Source organism: Ammospiza caudacuta, chromosome 3 (genome assembly GCF_027887145.1).
Source record: "Ammospiza caudacuta isolate bAmmCau1 chromosome 3, bAmmCau1.pri, whole genome shotgun sequence".
NCBI classification, from domain to species: domain Eukaryota; kingdom Metazoa; phylum Chordata; class Aves; order Passeriformes; family Passerellidae; genus Ammospiza; species Ammospiza caudacuta.
In genome coordinates, this window is record NC_080595.1 from 45,543,669 (window position 1) to 45,563,619 (window position 19,951).

At 42.0% G+C, this 19,951-nt stretch overlaps 1 protein-coding gene across 2 annotated transcripts in view; it reads left to right on the forward strand.

Moving 5' to 3' along the window:
- PGBD5 (piggyBac transposable element derived 5) overlaps nt 1-19,951 on the forward strand; it is a 67,487-nt gene that overhangs the window by 29,378 nt on the left and 18,158 nt on the right. Inside the window, exons 3-4 of one of the 2 annotated variants that reach the window (XM_058801784.1) lie at nt 4,505-4,639; nt 15,622-15,802. In XM_058801784.1, the coding sequence (XP_058657767.1) occupies nt 4,505-4,639; nt 15,622-15,802 (316 nt within the window). Of the gene's footprint in view, nt 1-4,504; nt 4,640-15,621; nt 15,805-19,951 lie in introns of both variants that reach the window. The other variant, XM_058801785.1, reaches the window with a different exon arrangement.

Here is a 19,951-nt window from a genome sequence, read left to right on the forward strand (position 1 = left end):
GTCCCAAATGTGAATCATTCTGTCTTAGAGCTTCTGTGAGAGTGACACAAATACATAAATATACAGAGTATGCTGGCCAAATATAAGACAAGTATGAGCAAGAGAAAGACAGACAGAGGAACAATAGGAATATTGAGTTGCAAGGTAAATTTCTGATGTCCTGTAGCTCTTGGCCAGTTGATCCTTTTGTGATGCCAGATTTTAGGGAGAGTTTGGCAGCAGAAAACGATGAAACTTCATTGCTATTTTTAAGTTACCTAATGGTAATGGAGTGCTGTAAGAACCGACTTTTTGTTTCTTAAGAGGACTGATTGATGACTGAAAAAACGGGCAGAGGAGCATGGAATCATGGCTTCACTGGAAGTCAGAGTTAACCTTTGAATGATGGCAGAGAGGAGCTGTAAAATGTGGAAAGGCCAAGCAGGACTTCAAAAATGAGAATAGAAAGAATCTGTCTGATATACTGGAGAAGAACTGTGATAGAGAAATAGAGAAAAGTGGTGTGGTCAGTGTGAGTGACTAGGAAAATGGCTTTCCAGCAGCAGTCTGTAGAAGAAGATTGCGTTATGTTGAATTAAAGTAAAACTGTTGCAGGATGATTGAGGGGTTTGGATGTAAACTTGTCTGGTTGGGTGGGTTGTTACTCTAAAATGAATGCCATTTTAGAACTCTTACTCAGAAAGCATGGAAAATGCAGGCATTGCCTGGCTGAGGAGATTTTGCAAGTAGGAGGTAAAGACTGACATTCAGATTCACTAGCCAGTGATATCTGCAGCAGGAGGAGAGGGACATCTGCAATGACCAAAAAAGGAAATACTGAGGGGTTCTTAAGGGAAGGGAGATGCTCTCAAATGCAGCATAATGGAATCAGAACTGGCAGCTAGATATGCAAGCAGAGATGTCAGACACCAGCAAGAGAATTTAGATTAGACAGGAGGAGCTTTGGAGCAGAGAGGCAGAAGCACAAGCTATCCTTGCAGAAGGAATGACTGACTGTGCATCCAGACACGGTTACCAAGGGGCCTCTGCAGCTGGGTGGTACCCACCAAAAGCCAGAGACAAGGCAAGCTGAGTCAGTTTCTCCAGGAGACAGGCTGAAGAGACAGCCTGTGTTGTGGATGGCCATGGAGCTCAGGGTGAGATGTTTCCCGGATATGTTGGTTCATTATCTAAGTATATGGAGTCCAGGAGTTCCAAGTGCAACAGACTTAGTGATTCTAGGCTTTGTCTACAAGCCTGTTTGGACTCTGTGAGAGAGAATGGGTGGAATTTTGGTGTGGAAAGAGCACTGGAAATGGTCTAAAATGGAGAAGAAAGAAAGGCACTCCTGACAGTGGCTGTTTTGTTCTGTGAGTGAAAGATATTGTGAGACAGAGCAATTGATGGAGTCCCATCTTGGAATCTTGCCTTTGCAACACTTGGAGTACAAATACAGAGTGGGGGGAAAACAAAGAGTGAAGGTTTGGCAGGTAGATCTATCAGGGATAAGGATTACTAGGGGAAAGGGGAAAGGGGAAAGGGGAAAGGGGAAAGGAAAGGAAAGGAAAGGAAAGGAAAGGAAAGGAAAGGAAAGGAAAGGAAAGGAAAGGAAAGGAAAGGAAAGGAAAGGAAAGGAAAGGAAAGGAAAGGAAGAGCAAAGCAACTAGATTAAGAGCTTCTGAGATCTGAACAGAACTGGGAATTTGAGAGAAGAAAATGGGGATGATTTCTATGAAGAAAATCCACCAACTATCTTTCATCATAGGAAGTCAAAATAGGAAGAGGGAAGCACTTGGGGAGTGAGAAAAAGATGGTGAAGAGGCAGCCAGGAATACATGTAGGAGTGATTAAGCCTGAAAGTAGATTTTTATCAAGGAAGATGAGAAGCAGGAAAGAATATGCCATGGGGGCAGTAAGCTCACTCCTGTAAAAGTGTGTATTGCTGCAACAGCAAGAATGGGGAATAGAGAGGGAGCAAATATAACTTTGCATGGGGATTTGCCAAATAGATGGACTTGAGATTACAGGAAAAGCAGGGAGACTGAGAATACAGGAGGGTGAACAAACTTATAGGATGGGCCAGTAGCAACAGGGCCAACTTTTGTCCTAAAAACACCATGTCAGTGCCAGGGGCAGGAACAGCTTATACAGTGCCTTGCTTCCAAAGTTCTTTACAGCTGTTGAAGCAGTGGTTGCATGTGGAGTGGGTGTCCCCCACTCTCTGAAGGAAGCTCCAGGGTTTTCAGTTCATTTTCTTGCCTGTCCACATTTTGTCTTTGCAGCAACAGCACATCTTTCCCGAGTCTGTTCACATTTTTATTCTATCTTCACAAAATTTGAGTTGGAAATCACAGAGAAATTACTTAAATTCAGTACAGAGGAACGAAGGAGGGAAGGCAGGACTGAGCATGGGCAGGAAGAAAAGGAAGATGAAGAGAGGTTTTAAATATTCAGATTTGCTTTCTAGATGTAAGGCTGACAGGCCTTACTGTGTCATAGAAGGCAGAAAGAGTGTGAAGGGTAAACAGGATGCAGTCGAGCTGCTGCAAGGAGAGTTGATGCTGTGGTGCAGAGGAAAAAAGCTAATGACAGAGGGTAGAAGATGTCCTAAGGTGATGCTTATACAGCCTTTTCTTTCTGCTGCTCTCCATCCTACAGCAGGGGAGATTATAATTGTGACACCACACCACTCAATGGGATCTAGCAGGTAAGAGAGCCTTTCCAGAAGCTGAGAAATTCTTAACCATGTATCTGACCCTATCCCAAGGATGTGCTCCTTTCCTCTGCACTTGAGAAGCAGAAAGGCAAAAGCAAGTTTAATGTTTGCAAAACGCTGTTCAGAATCCTCTGAGGCAGAAGTGGGAAATGCCCCAGGTGGCCTTTAGATAGGGAGGGTTGTGTTCTGTGTGGACCTTGAGAGAGGAAGATTTGGCTTCAGTGGGGAAACAGGGCAGCTGCAGCTGGAAGAACAAATAGCTTTGTGTGCAGCTCTCCTTGCTCACATCTGCATTTTGGTGTATAATTTGAACATTTTGCAAGAGTGCTTTCAGATGGTCCTGTGAATGTTTCATGAGTCGTTGCGAAGTGGAGTGCGTATAAATGACAGTGTGCAGCCATCACTGCGTGGGGAGGGCACGGGTGCCTATTTTGGGCTGACAGAATCATGTTCAGCAAACATCTTGTGTTCAGGAGGCAAGCAGCTGCTCATCTCTGGTGCTTAACTGCTCACCCACCACATCTCTCCTACAAGTGTCACTCCCAGGTTTAGTGTGGCTTTGTTCTCATTTCTGCCATGGACTGCATGGATGTGCACTAAAGCAGCACACATACAGGTGTGGAAAGGCTTTGTTTGAGGGTGGAAGCCTCTGCATGCCTGTGTCTGAGCCTGTCTCCTGGAGGGATGGTCACTGGAAAAGAACAGACTCCTTTAAATTATAACCCTCTGACTATTTTGCATGTCTTTACAAGGGTATGAATTATGGCCTGCTGGGACTGCTTTCCCCACACGTACAAGGAGGGGAGCCTGCAGTGACTTGCTCTGATTTAGATGTACATGGCTGAATTTGGCCAGCATTCATCAGCTGAGACCTTTCAACAGTTTGCAAGGCTTTGTACTTTCACAAGTGGCTTGCTAAACGCTTGCACATGGTGCACTCAGGTGTGTTTATGTTATGCACAGCTGCCCACGAGCTCGGGGGAGCTACTGGTACTTTGCTATAGGTGAGTTCCACAGTGTGATACCTAGCAGTAGCGCACTTCAGTTTTGCTGCTAAATTAATGGACAAAAGTGTAACAAAACAGTTCTGAGAAACAGGGAGCCACTTACATAATCTGAATGCAGAATGCAGAAAGTGCTTCGTTTTCACAGGTCTTCATTACTTGCTTCAGTCTGTCTTAGCTTTTCTATTCCTGCCTCTGGTGGTTTATCCCTGCCTTCTTTTGACAATTTTTTCAGCTCCTGAGGCAAGAGAGACTTCCCTAAAGCTGCTGCTGCTAGGAAAAATATTTTCTGTCTCTTCACCACCTCCTCAAGTGGCAGCAGAAAGCATCTTTTCCTCCCTTAATTTCTCTCTCTCTTTATTATGTCTTTTCCTTTGCTATAACCAAGGAATGTACTTTACGACAAATTGTAGGGGATGGTTGGGTGGAAAATATTCTGCCAAACAATATGAAACTTATGAAGTATGGAGAAGGATGCTGCTAAAAATCCACTCTCCCTGCCCCATCCCCTGTATCATTTTGGAGGGATGTTGAATTGTAGCAGATAGTAAGAAGTGAGAGCTGTGCTTTGCAATGTTTGCAAATTATGTGTAGAACAGCTATCCATAATGGGGTGTGCTTGGCCAGGCTGTGGTTTTTGTTGGATGGTAGCATCAAACAAAAATGGGTTTCATTCTCTGTTTGGGGTGATGCACACAAGCACAGTGCAAGGGTTGTATTTCCTTGAAAGCAATTAAAGCACCTTTTTTTTAGCAATCATGCATTCTTCCATTTCTTTCCCTGCCGCTTTTCTTGCCACTTGCAGGTACTACACGAGCCCCTGATAGATGAGGATCCTGTTTTCATTGCGACCTGTACAGAGAGGGAGCTGCGCAAGAGGAAAAAGAGGAAATTCAGTCTTTGGGTTCGGCAGTGCTCATCCACTGGTTTCATCTGCCAGGTGGGTTTTACCTCTTCAAATGTCTTCATTCAGTTCCAGCAGGGCCTTGAATGTATTGCAGGACCAAAGGTAACAGTCACTTCCCTTGGTTACCTGGCTGGGGGCTGCAGTCTGAATGCAGGAGGCCTCTGACTCCTGCGAATACGAGACATGAAGGACAATGATGACAGGTTCCTGATGCTTTGTTTGCTGTATGATTTAACTGAGAGTTTCTGTCTCTGATGCTGTCCATCTGGCTGCCAGCCTTCAGCTAATTACATTGAAATGCAGTTAAAAGGTCTGTCTGTATATCCTAAGTTTATTTAAATGTCTAGGTACTGTGACTTATGTAATTTTGAATGAGTCAGATTTTTTCTCTATAACACTGCACCTGTGATAGCCAGCGGTGTCCAATAGACTAAATCAATATGGTACCAAGATGTCAATTTTTCTGTGAGAAACATATTAGTGGGGGCCCCTATTACACATCTTTTCACACATCTACCTCTCCATCAAAGCAATAAAATCTGATGTGACTTCAAGGTGAGATGTCAGCTGGAGTGAGAGACATGTTAAAGGGTTTGTTTGTATTGTTGTAAGGGATTGGGAACATCTTCTCAAATTCTTAGATTCCCCAACAGCTGATGTATTTTGAGAGCCCTTGAAAAATCTGGTCATTTATTTTGATGCTTAGAGGTGAGGGGGCAGATGTTTACCAATATTTCTTTCTCCCAAGAGCTCCTGTGAAAACATTGCATCCCACATGTTCCGGAGTGGTGGTACAGAGGTGGGATGTGCACTCTGCTTGCTAAGGCTGAATACATGTCAGAACAGGGCCAGTGGATTTGCTGCAGTTGAACATTGGTTCAGAGCAGGATTTGGCTGGTGAATCATTATGACTATTTGAGTAGCTGTGCAGGAAAAGAAGCTCACTGGGAACACAGGTTTGTGTTTTCAGCAATGCTGTTAGCTCTGAGAAGAAATTTAGGATCCTACCTCTTCCATCTAGGTTTTAAAGCATCTATTTTGTCTGATACAAAATAGACTCACCTTGTGAAGCATCCTTGGAAGTTTCTGCTCTCAAAGCTCTTGGAAAGTAATTTGCTATATAGAGGCAGTGTCTTTGATCTCCAAGGAGAGCTTCACCAGTCCTACATGCAGTTTATTACTGAAGTGGGCACAGCGAGCACAAAGTCTGCTCATCTCTTGCCACACTCCCCCCAGCCAACTGCCACAAAACTAATGAGTCTTCAGACATGCCAGAGGTTTCAGATTCTGAGCCATAATTATGTTGCACCTCCTGTCCTGTCCACTGAGAGGCTAAATTAATGGAATGTCAAATTAAACAGAATAGATGCTCAGCACCACCCTAATCCTCCCACTCCCTTAATGAATTAGATGCTCGTGCTTCACTTGCATCCGGATGACGTCCAGGATTATCTTACCAGCTGCCTTCTATTTTCATTCCTTGACTTGGCTGTCATTATCAGCATGCTGAAATGACTGGGTGAAAGGGACCTTAGGGACCAGTGAAAAAGACTGTACCTTCATGCTAAAATGGAAAAACCTGATCTGGGGAGGATGGGCAACTTCAATTATTATGTGATTGAAATGCTGTGTTCATTTATGTGTCACACTTACAAACAGTTTTGCAGAATCCAAAGCATTTTTGGTGGTTATTTGGTGTATTTAGAGTATTAAAACAGAGGTTTTGATTTTTTTTCCTGTGTTAAACAAAGGGAGAAAATTGATCTAAACCGGAAATAAATCCAATGCTTTTCCCTTCATGTACACACCTTTCCTTCCATCTCTTGTGAAGCTACCACCATGAAGAAAGGACTTGTTTTCTAAAAGTTGAAGACTGACCTGTCTATCACCTGCCAAATCTTGGAAAAACCTTCAAAATATACATATTCTTTAATACTGTCTGGGTGAATTCCCTCCCTCGCTGCTTCCACATGATGACATTGAGGTCCTTTTATTCAAGATAAAATAAGACTATCAACACATCATAAATCAGGATAATTCAGTTTCAAAAATTTGAATAATATGTCTCTGTAAAAGGTAGGCCCACACAGAAGAGAGGAGAGACCTATATGTGACAGGTTTTCAGGGACAAAAGGAACCTCAAGAGGTCTTTGATGCTCCTGGCCAAAAACAATGTCCCCCAGTCCTGAATTAAGCCTGGTGTTAAAAAAAAGATGCATCTGAGGAGACATCTTAGTTTTCCCAGTGTTCTGCTTTTCCTATGGTGAAAAAGATTAGTTGGTTTTTCCTAATGAAAAATGGATGTGCCACATGCTGAGTTACTGTGTGAAATCTGGTTGACAGCTCACAGGTCAGTTGTTAATATTAGGAGTTTCAGCTGCTTGTCTCCTCAAATTCCTGTTCGTGCTTGTTCTTGTGAACAAAACTTTGAATCAGTTTTTTGGATATGAGTAAACACTTCTTTTTGATGGCTCATCATTTGCTTTTTTAAGGAAATGGTGTTTGGTTAAAAATCTAGCCCAATAAGCCATTCATGGAACAGAAATGGCATAAAGCTCAAGTGCTGCTTGTGGACATAAGAAGGTGCATAGGCTTATATATTCATAATATAAATAATGCTTGAATATTACACTAATTTTCTGTCTTCTGTACTCCAGATAACTTGACTGCACTCTGACAGTTAATTGTTTTAAAATGGATGCACAATTTCAGATTATATCTCTGCTTCAAAAAATCTCAAGCAGAGCATCTTGTTGCAGTGAATAGCTTTGTTGGCTGAGCATCTCTTCACGGTCACCTGGCCAAGTGGGAACATGCAGGAAGGACACATTATTCAAACAATAGAAATATATGTCTGCTGCAGTTGGGGACACAAGCAAAACCTCTCAGAGCGCTCAGAAGGGCTCCAGGAGAGCTGACTTTGGCAAAGTAGGTGGCAAAACTGCCCTGATACCATTGCCTTTTTCATCTGCCCTTGACACTGGACATCAAGGTGGCAGCAGCTGCTGTGGGAGAGGGCTTGGGCCTTCTCATTTCTTTGATTCAGGGGGAACAACAAACACAGCTTGCAGGACTTCAGGTGTGCCTCTCTGCTCCATCTTCTCTTTGCTTTTCTTGTTTCTTTTCAGTCTATCTCCCTACATACTGCTTAGCACCTCTATTTCCCTACTTACCACGGAGACACTTTTAAAACCAATATTTTAATGTCTTGATTGCAGTTTAAATTATTGAAGTAGCTTAAAAGTCTTTCTTACAGTATTTGCTTAGAGTATATTTAAATAGTAAGTCATGCTATTTAAATCAAAACTCCAGCTGTGTCAGGTTTTTTTGTGAGTTCTTATTTCTTTCTTTTTCTCGGAAAATCTGGAACACTTGATTATAAAAATGGTTCATAAATATGATTGGTAGGACTATTTCTCATTTTAGATATAGCAATATCGCTCATCAAAAAATGATGAAGAAAATTCTCAAATTCCTTACCAGGGCTAGTTATTTTCTCCTGGTGAGACATATCATGCTCTCTGTTTGCATTCTTGTGTGGCTCTAAAGGAATGAGCATGATTATGAGTAACTATTACTAAGTGATGCCTAGTCCTTGCATAGCTCCTCCTGCACAAGAAGGTTTTCTGATCATTTTGCAGGAGAAGTAAGCACAGGATGCTGGTGAACCCCAGCACATGGAGAGCTGGCAGAACAAGGTATTCCCATAGTGCCTCATCCTGAAGCACAGATCCATCCATAGCCCAAATGTAACCCTCAGACAGTCCCTGACCCAAAGAGCCATCAATTAGCAAGATGAAAGACTGTACTTAGATGGTAGAGAGCACTGCAAAGGGACAGTCAGGCAATATTAATCACTCTGATAGGCAATAATGGAATTAACTCATCAACATTATTATTTGCTTTAAAAGCTGGTATCATGCTGAGGAAAAAATTAGTTTATGGATGTGCATATCCTTTCCTATGCACTGAGATTAATTTTATTTTCTGAGGCTATACTGGAGACTTCTCCCTTCCCACACCTCCTCCCTGCCCCTGAATATCTGGACTCTGCACTTGCTTATATTCCCTGGCAGAAAATTCTTGCAATAGTGCACTTCATTTTCACAAATATCTCTGTGAAATATGTTACTCAGATTTATGAAGCCCTTTAGGTCCTTGTGCTGGGACTGACTTTGAGTTTCCACCTTCCACTGCTTCCCATGAAGTGATGAGTCAGAACAGAGTAAGGGAAAGTACTGTGTCTCTGCATCTTGAGTCTTTCTATGGTCCTGAAGAAACAGTGATTTGCATGACAGCCATGTTTAAAGAGTGAAACCTGAATCAGGGTAAAAAAAACCTGGATCACTACCTGAGAGGGTGAGAAAGGGCTCTTTCTGCAAAGAGCAGCAGTCTCAGTGAAGGGAGATGTCTGAGGTTGCTCCACAGATCAATGGCAGAGCTCTCAGTGGCGGCAAAAAAAAAAAACCCAAACAATGTAAACACCATGCTTCTATAGTATATGCTGTAGTTCATGTCAGACAGAGTAGCTACAGCCAGCTTGAATACTTCATAACCCCATTGATTTTACAGAGTAAGAACTTCCAGAATTTAGAGAAACCGAGATTGTGCCCCAAAGAATTTATAATTTCACAACACATCACATAAGTGCATTCAGTCAATGGGGTAAATAAACCTAGAGTCAGTTTTGTTTTCAAGGTCAGAGTTGCAGGAGAGTTGACCATCTGTGCACTTGTTTAATAAGCTGCTCAGAAATGTTGGTATTTCAGCCTATTTAAGTTCTGTTTAGAGATTAGTCTGAGCCCTTGCATTTCTTTAAACAGGGCCCTGATAATTCCTCTATTGCTAGAACAGTTGCATCTGGAACACACAGATGTAGCAGCTGCTTTGAGGAGGTTCTCAAGGTCAGGCTTTGTCGGTGAGGGGATCCCAGGAAATCTGATCACCTTCCTTTGTCAGCCACTGGTGACTGGAAAATCCTACCTACTTTCTTCCTCTGGCTCCCACCCAGCTCTGGCTTTTAATGCATGTGGTTCTGTAATGTCAGCATCTGAGAATCCCAGATCTCAGTTAAAAGTCAATTATCCTCTTGCTCACCAGTGTTAACTGGAAAGGTATTTTTGCACATGTGTGATGGGCCAGTCCTATTCATTTTATGGGCGTTACAATCTTACCATGTTTCTAAATTAATAGGAAACCAAACCTAAATGTGATCTAATGCAAATATCTGTCTTACATACAGTCTTAGTGTCTCTTTTCAAGTGTGAATGAAAGTTATTTTTAGTTCCTATCTGAACTGCTTGGAGTTTATGACAATAAAACTACCTGCATGATTGTGTCCTTTCTGCAGATATTCTCAGGGCAACTTTGCTTGGGAAGGAGACTTAAAGCACCAGAGCCCCCTGTTTTGTGAACTTAATAGGTTTGCTGTAGGAATGCTCCTCATGGATCCCATCCCTTTGTGCTGGGTGCAATAAGCAGAACTAAAAAAAACTCTCTGCTCTGAGAAATTCAGGATCTAAGTGCAAGAGCCTTAAGCTTTCTACAGCAAATCTCTTTAGTTCAGACACATTTTGGATGCCCAGAGAACTCTGGAAGCAGGCTGAGTGCAGCAGTGTTTCTTGGCTAGTGCACATGGCAGAGCTCTGGGACTAACTCACTGCTGGGTGCCAGTATAAACCCTACTCCTGGTGAGCCTGCATGGGCCAGGCAGTCATCAGCCTTGTGGTTCCTCCTTGGAAATGGCTGGGTCCTTGTGTCAGTGATTTGTCACTCGGTTTTGCCTTAAGATTTGACACCCTTTTAATGTATTTTCCTCCTTGAGCTGCTGTGTGTTATCCCCTCAACAGTTACAGCCCTTCTGATAGTTCATACTGCTCCTGCCTTGCATCACTTCTACATCTTCCCACTTACACACCTTCTCACAGCTCAGCTGTAATTTTCATGGAAAAAACTGAGCCAATGTTGTGCAATTGTGTGGCACCAGAGTGAAGCCTCAGTCATGGACTTGAGCTGGGCTGCCAGTTACACAGAGGAAGCCTAGAAAAGTAGCATTAAGAAAAAAGAGGACCGATGTATTGATTAGCAATTGCCTTTTGGGATTGCATCCTTTCTAGGAAAGGCTTTGAAGAGCAAAAGTAAAGAGCCCTGCTGAGATGGTGATGATTTCCAGCCAGACAGGAGAAGGGCAGCATGGAAAGAGGCAAATGTGGGCTTGTGTGACATTGGTTGTTGGATGCTTGGCTTCACAGGGCAAGTGTGAGCAGGAATCACTACACTGACACGGTATAGGAGGTCAGTGGGGAAGCCTAGACCATAAAGGCTTGTCTCCATTTTCCAGCCCCATTTCCTTTTGATGCTGCAGAGAAGAGGGAAGTGGTAGAAGGCTGGCATGGCTAAAGCAAAGGGTTAGGCAAGTCATCTGAGGGCTGAAGTGCTGTCTGGATGTCAAGATACATTGCAGCAAGGCCAAAGTAAAGAAGGATGATTGCAGTAATTGGGAGTAAAGCCAGACAGTTCTTAGGTATTTGAAAGAATTGGAAATTATTTACATGGAGCTGTTAGAGGAAATGAATCTCCCTGATCTAGATGTGGCTGCCTGGGAGAGGGTACAGAGAAGAATCTGCATTTGTTGATCCATGAATTGTTGACCCATGGGTTGTCAATCTGCCATGCAGGTAAGATGTTGTTGTGCCCTCAGTGACAAAGAAATCAAGGAAAGGAAAGCAAAGAACTCTAAGCCACATTGAACTTGCATTGTCAACTGTACCAGCATCTTTTTGCCAGTCTCACAAAGATCTTTTTAGAAACTTTGAAGAATATGTGCAAGCAGAACAGATGCTTGTCACTCCACAGCACAAAGATATTAGCTGCATCCATGAGTGTTAATGCAGATTGAAATCATTCTAAATAGAATGCAGAGGGGGAAAAGAAAGGGATCAAGTAAAGAGCTTTGTTAGGAACACCAGGAAGTAGCTGGGAACAGGTTGGGAAAACGGTATGTTCTTGCATACGCTTTAGAAAATAGCCTTTAGAGTAGCAGGAAGAAAATGAAGAGAGGCTAGAACAAATGAAAAAATCTGGGCTCAGTAAGAGCACCACCACTGGTGCCAATATCTGCTAGACAAGAGCTGTCTGGGAAGATATCATTAAAGAAGCAGAGGGTATGAACTGCAGCAGATTTGGGATGGAACTGGAGAGGAGAATCTCCCAGCAGTGTTGGCAATGGCAACAGTTGAAGGTGAGGTTTAGGATGAGGGGAAGACTGACTGAGGTGGGATCTAGAAAGTAGTGCTAGGAATGCACAGTTGTGGGTGGGCTGTGAAGCCTGTAGAAAAAATAAAGTTATTTTTTCAATAGCTATCAAGGATCGAAAAGTCATGACAACTTTACTTTTTTATCTTGCTTTTATAACTGTTATCTAAAAACATGGCTTCTGTTTTGTGGTTGTTTAGGATCTGCCCTTTGTGAAATGTTATTGCACAATGTATCTTTCAAAATCTTCTTTCTGTTTATTACTATCTCTGCCCTTTTTTTCCTTCCAAATGTCATCTATTTCATTTGAGAATTGTACCCTGGGGTGCTTCAATTACGTATGAAGGTGGAGTATTTGGGATGTGCTATTCTCAAGTGCTTTCAATACGCCATCTGAGCTTTAAATATGAGCAAAATCACCAATATTTCAGTTTCTAGGGCATATTCTCTTAAATATGCAGTCAAGATGTAGCTTTTGCTCCTAAGTGTTCAGTTTTTTACTCAGTTTCTGTGAGACCTTATGGATTTTCCAGAAGAAGGTAATGAAAACATACTGGAAAGTATCTGGTGCAGTAGGGCAGCCACAGATAGAGAGACGGCACAATTGAGTGCGTCACTGTTCTGATCAACAACAGGTATTCAACAAATATTCAACAAATAATTGAGGAATGAATAGAAAAAGTGCTGCATGTTAAATATCTTCAGCCCATAGTCACCTCCTAAGACAGATGATGTCACTTCCATACAGTCTTTCCCAATTGCTGCTGTAGATCAAATGTATCAGGAGCCATTAGAAAAGACAGACAGTGAAAGAGATCTCTGCAGGTATTCCAGAAGTGCTGCTTGGGCTGTCCTGCACAGAAGCAGAGGATGTTTGCTGCCAGCAGCTCCCACCTGTTATCCAGCAACACTTGTTGAGCCTGTACTTCTGATGATATCTTGCTGTTGGTGCACATGGAAAGAACACAAAATTCTAATGTTCCAGGACAAACCAGAAGGTGTAGTGAATGGTCTAACAAGCATTTTGGGGGAGCAGTTTCTGACTGTGCCTATGAAGGTCTAACAGCCAATTTCTGGCAATTGGTGCTTTTTCTGCAGATTCCTGACTACTAAATAACACTTTTACTGCATTACAGAAAGGCAGAAGTGCTGTGGGCTTCAGTTGGTAGGATCCTAATGGATTGAGGTAGAATGAAATAAGTTGGATGAGGGAAAATGAAGGCCATATGGGATCCTAGGCATTGCAAAGATATTTGAAGCAATCCCTTTGCCAGTTATCTGTACACAGCCAGTGTTTCACAGCAGCCTTTATGCTTTCCAACACTGCTGCTCTCACCCATCATCCCAATAAAGCTGAGCATGATAAAGCTTTGAATGATGCTTCTCCAAAAATACTGTGCCAAGAAAAAAGGCTGGTTTTGGATAGGTAAGGAACTGCCCAAGGGGAAAATATATTTAACATTGGAGGAGGAAGAAAGGTTCAGCAGTGGGTATGGACATTGGAATAATGTGCACTGGGAAGGTGAACAGAGCAAGGGGTTGAGATTCACAGCCGGATGCACAGGGAATTGTGCTAACAAAACCTGTGAAGTATGTAGCATCTTCATATGAAAGTAGGGGTACCTCAGTGGCCAGTTGCATGGTGGGCAGGCTCTGAAGGAGCTGCTTGCAGACACAAACCAGCCCACAGCAAGGGACCAGCTGGCACAGCAGCAGTGCCAGAGGACTGTCCCTTGGAGAGGCAGCACTCTACAAGGAACATGGAGCATGAGAGACTCTAAGATTTACTGGATATGGGAAGGTAAGGTGTAAGACACTTTTATAGACTTAGAGAGATTTCCTGCTTTATTTTCAGCTTATCTGCTAATGCAAGGTCAAAACTAATCTGTCTGCATCTTCTGTCTCCACTGCCCTGTCTGTAGATTTTGAGTGTTTGATGTGTGGTCTCTGTGCTGACATACTAGTAACCTAATCTTAGTTTTGTTGCCAATAATCACTAAATACCTTTGCTGTAAATTTGGAACAATCTGTTCTTTGAATGCATTCCACTGGCTCTGTGGAGCCCTGATTAATAACCTAAATGACTTATCATAATTAGCTAGTCCTCAGTCTTAGAACTGGAGAAAGCACTAATTTGACAGCCATCCAAAATTAGTGGAGCAGAATTAGGGAGTCTGCAAAAATTGCTATCTTTGTTCTCATCAGAGAGCTGTTTCTATCAATAAAAGGGGTTTTTATTTTATATATATTTTTTACCATAAATGGTGTATTTAAGACCTCCTGTTAATATACACTCTAGCTTTTGGAATTAGCGTGCATTTGTCCTTGCACCAACTTTGTTTTCAGCATGTCAGTTCCTTCAAAATACAACTTATGTCTAATTTCCCAGAAATTTCATATGTAACACATTCTGTTGAGTTCTATTCTATGGTGCATGAATTGCTAGGGAATATTATGCAGAATACTAGTGCTGGGAGATGCACAATCTAAAAGGAGAGATGCTGTTTAATTGAATTTTGTTTTTCTCTAAGATCATTGAGTTACAAATTACTGGAAGCACTAGTGCAAACATGAGCATTTTTGTTCTCTGAGGATTGCTATGAATTTTCATTTTTAACAGTGTCTGTTGGTAAGAGAAATAATCTATACAGAAAAGTAATGATGCATGTTTTGCATGGTTGAATTCTCAAACAAATTTAACGAAGTTGTTGTGGATATATCACTCCAAAAACCAAGGCAAAATTACTTTTCCCTGTCCCTGAATACTGAACAAGTTTCAGTTTTTTCTTTGACAGGTAAAATTTTCTGTAATTCATAAAAGATTTGAGTATTTCAGAGCCAAAGTCATGAAGGCAGGCCTGGGCAAGTTTTTCTGAATTTGCATTTGTTTATTCATTTAAATATTTGCAAATTCCATGATACTACAGTAGTATTTGAGTAACAGAGTACAGTGTTTGCTTCCTCTTATTTCTCTTTCCAGCAGGTTATTTCTGCTAGCTCTTAGAGCAAAATGAAGGTTGGATGTCTAGTGGGCTTTATTAAGTGTTGAACTTTATAAAAGGTGAAAGTTGTGCTTCCAAAATACTGTCCATGAAATCAAATAGAAGGCTTGTGTACAAACAAAGGGTTACACACTTTTTCCCTCTGCATGGTTCAAACTGTTTTGGTGGGTTGCTTCCAAATCAGGATCCATGTAAAGGATCTGAGTGTTAGCACTGTGCCTGGGGAGTTTGATGAGGGTGTTCTGGCTGGTTGGGTGTGCATTTTGCTCATTTATGGAGGTGCACATACACTTGTGTCACAACCTGATGGTTACTGCAAATGATGCAGTGAATATTGATGCAGTGAAGGTAATGGGCCATTTCCTTCTGGTCATCTTACACTGGCTTTTCTTGAAACTGAAGTTCCCGTGCTCTCCTTTTGCTGGCAGCACTGAAGCCTATGCAGATTCAGTATAAAATGTAATCCAGTTATGACTGGAGTCTTTCCCTGCCAAGCAAACAATCTTCAAACTGCACAACAGTGACAGGAGCCTCAGAAGTGAGGTGAAGTATGCCATATTTATCAGTAGCTGTGCCAGCTAACCTGAATTGGTTAAAAAAAACAGGCCCTTGAGAGGAACTTTAATTAGCCTTTATAACACGTGTCTGCTGCCTTCTCAGCTTGCCTCAAGTTGAGATGTGCACGTGTGTTGGGAATTGCATCTAATCCCTCTAGATTCCTTATAACCTTCTTACTTTTCTTACCATTTCTCATTTAAGATTTATGTCCATCTCAAAGAAGGGAGTGGTGCTGATGGGTTGGATGCTTTGAAGAACAAACCACAGCTTCACAGCATGGTGGCCAAAAGCCTTTGTCAGAACGCCTCTGGGAAGAACTACATCATCTTCACAGGCCCAAGCATTACCAGCCTGAATCTCTTTGAAGAATTTGAGAAGCAAGGTGTGTATTGGGTGACTCATTGGGTTTTAATGGCAACAGACCTAGGGGCCTCATGCCACTGAATTAAAAAACAAATTCCAAAAGTCTTCACTGACATTCCAATTCCTTGTATAGATAAGTTGTTCGTGTCTAAGAAAACTTCTCATTCATGAGAAGGTACTATGCAGAAGACTTCCTAAGTTGCTTTTTAAATCTACCTTTTTAAATCTTCAAAATGAGGATGTAAAAACAATTTTAATGAGGTTATTTAAAGTGCTTGCTTTTGTTCTTTGACTTAGAAATGTGAGGTAAAATCTGTTATGTGACTTGGGAGGCTTTTCAAGGAATTTCCTATCTGCTCGTAATTTCTCTGTTCCTGTTGTCAGAGATGAAGGATGGGATGAATGAGATGTGCCTTAGAAGTCTTTTTTGGTTTAATGTCTGTTAAAGATGTCTTTTCTCTAGAGGATTTTATGCCTTTGCAAAAGCTCTAGAAAAGTTTGCTTTTTTCTGTTTTGGGGGATTTTTGCTAGCATCAACATACCTTGATAGGACAGATTTTAGTTTTGAAAGCATAATAAAACTCTCCATTAGCAAAAACAAACTTCTCAGTGGAATGTCCATTGATACAGCTCACCCAAGCAAGTCTCTTGCCACTGCAAAGAGCAATCCCAAGTTATCCTTTCTGTCAAATGTCCCCTCACTCTGAGCATGGAAAAGCCACTTTCCTGAAGCTGAGGACTTGTGACTCCCCTGCAATAACAGGATCCTGCACTCTTGCCAGTCAGTTCTAAGTGATTTCATATCACTCTGGTCTCGTTCTTCAGCCAGCACAGCCTTTCAGAGTGATGTGCTGCATGGAAGAGATCCTTCCCAGCAATGAGGCTGGAGGCTGCCATCATGCATCACAGCAACGAGGCCATTTGCTGACACACCACTGCTGTCCAAGCTGGGCACTTTTGCCATTGCAGAAAATTAAACCCACGCCAACCATTACATTAATGAAACATGGCCCAAAGCAGGGGGAGAGTCTGGGAATTGAGACAATATGGTAATTCTCATTTAAAATGAGAACATCAGTGAGCTGCACCAGTGCTGTAGTTTAGCACTACAGACTGTGCTGGCACTGAGGGCTGCATCTGTTGAGCTCCGTGCAGAATTTAGCTCCTACATTAATTCAGGCAAGCTGGAAGCTCACTGGCTACAGTGGAATATCTGCATACCTCATAAAAGAGCCATGGTTTTCCAAGTGCTGTGAACAGCCAAATGGGAATGGAGTAAAGCATATTTGTAGTGCACTGGAGTTTTTCCTCTGAGCAGAGACCTATCTTTGTTAGATGGCTTTTCTCAACTGATTATAAGCATTACATTTTTAAGACTACCAAACCAATGATGCAAAATGCAGAAGATAATACACATACTCTTTGTACCTGAGATGAAATGTTAAGGTTTAAATGTAAAGACAGCTTGACTGAGTTCATCCTCTATGCTCAGCTAGAGAAGGATAAAGATGATCTGGCATGATCCATTTGGTCAGTAACCCTGGTGAAAAAGATACATGGCTACTAAACCAGCTGAATGTTTATTACTTGCAGATAATTCAGACTGTTCACAGAGTTGAATTATTCATAGGCTTTACACTGCACAGATCATTCAAATTAATGGTTTCTAGCAGGTAACAAATTCAGTAATGTCTTTTAAAAACATGTAATTTTGACTTACTATCTGATCAAATATGCTAATGCAACACTGAGATTTCATTTTGGTTCATGATTTGTTATATAGCTTCATGAGACTTTATAATCTCTGACAGCTGCCTCCAAAATTGAATTTCAGCTCTGGTACACACTATCACCTTCCTAGGGGTGCAGCTATGAGGTGGGTAGGGGGTGGACACCGAGAGAGCAGGTTTATTGACTTTGCAATGTAGCATGGCACTCCTACATAAAGAAGAACACGGGGAGAAAAATGTTTCTGTTTAATAAGGCAGTGGGATTTTCTGCATTTGCCATGAGCTGCTAGGGGCTAGCAAAGAGGTTTTGCCAGGGAATGTTGAGCTGGAAGGACTGTGAGACATTGGGAGAGGTGAGATGCTTGAGATGTCAAGCTGTGGTGAAGTCAGTAAGAGCCTTGGAGGAGATGGTGTTTATTGACTCTGCTGCAGAGCAGATTGTGTACTGCCAGCACCTGCTGGGATCCTGCTGCATTAGCAGGACATCTGGGGAGAGGCAAGCAAAGAAGCCTGGACTGGACAGAGAGATCTCTCCTCATCTACCACAGAGTCTCCTTCAGCAATGAAGTCAGTGTTGGGGTTTTTTGGTGTGTGACTCCTTTTTGGTGTATGACTTCAGCTAAACCTGAACAGAGCGACACGATGACCAGAAAATGTCACGAGAGCCTGTTGAAAAGTATCTATGCTCAGGTGCTCATGATAGTTCAAGACCCATTCTTAAACTGATAAATTTACTTTTTTTGTACAAGAAGATTCCATTTCTGGGCTAGAGCAGAACCAGTGGTAGAAAGATCCCATTGAGAGCCAAAACAAAAAAAAAAAATTGGTATTGATCTTAACTGTGTCGCCACATTTCTCTTCACAGAGAAAAGCAAGGCACAATTCTTCCTAAGAATATTTCTGGTTTTCACATTCTCTGAACCTCTGAGAAAGGAAAAGCAATTCTTATCTTATTTTCTATGCTGTGTTTGTGCAAAAGTAGAATGCAATATGGAGATTGCTTACCCAAAGTGATGGTGTTTTGTTCACTTGGCCTGTCAGGGCCAAGAGTGTGTGTGTCGGGACTGTCAGCTGACAGTCACGAGATTCTCTGCAGTTGGAGTGCAGTGGAGTGCTTGGCAGATTCAGTTTAGATATAATGTAATATAATGTAATATAGTGTAGAATAATATAGTATAATAAAGTAATTAGTTATCCTTCTGATAAGATGGAGTCCTCCTTGTCATTCCTCCCTGCCGCAGGGGTTGTCCTGTTTTGATATAACTGCTTTATTTTGTTTGGGGGTTTTGTGACTATGAACAGAGAAATAGGGAAATATTTAAATAAGTTCATGCTTGGAAGTCATAAACTTTCTGGGAACATGAAAGTTTTAAGGCAGCTTAAGACAATTCTGGAAAATCTGGAAAGTCACCCACTAAAACTCTATTAGTTCCTTTCAAAATTCTTGGTGGAGAAGACTTGGGGTGTTGGTAACCAGCATGCTGAACCTGAGTCAGCAGCGTGTGCTGGCAGCCAAGGTGGTCAGCACTGTCCCAAGCTGTGTTAACAGGAGTCTAGCCTGTAGATCAAGGGAGGTGATTATTGCCTCCTACAGTTTTAGACAACATGCCTCCAGTGCAAGAATACTCTGCATACAAGCATACTCTGCTGTGGGGAGGGAACTGTTCTTGTTCAGGTTGAGAAGAGGCTTTGGGGGGATGCAACAGCAGCAGCCTTATGCTACCCAATCATGAGAATGGAGCTGGCTCTTTACAGTGCTGCATTGTGGAAGGACAAAAAATAACAGATTTAGGCTGAAAAAAAGATGATCAGACTAGATGCAGGATTTTTCCTGAGGGCAGTGAAGCAGGATGCCCAGACAGGTTGTGCAGTCTCTGTCCTTGGAAGTTTACAAGCCCAGACAAGATAAAGCCCTGAATGGCACTGTCTGGCCTCAGAGCTCACCTGTCTCTGTCAGGGGGTGGGACTAGAGACCTCCTGAGTTGTTTTTCAGCCTGAACTATTCTTTAATCCATAGGATCCTGTCATCCTACAAAAAAATTTTGTAAAATCTTAACTATCATTCACTTTTCCTCATCCTATCCCACACATGTATTATTGTTAAAGACAATAATTCTCTCTCTTTATTGAGAGCCTGTGGTGTAGCACCTTCACTGTACCACAGGAGACAATAGTGTGCCTTGTAATATAAAGGGATGTCAGTGAACATAATTCTAAGACCTATGTGAAGATACCAAGAACTGAGAAAACTTCAGAAAATAAGATAGCACTTTGATCTTTTTCAAAATCAAAACCCTGAATAGACCTTTTTTTTTCAGGGGACATACAAAGAATTTCTTTCACTGGCCTCTGAATAGAACTGGAAACCTGCTCTGAAATGCCCCAGATTCTCTGTTCTGTGAGCAGACAGAGCAGCTGTCACTGCTATTTGCTGTGAC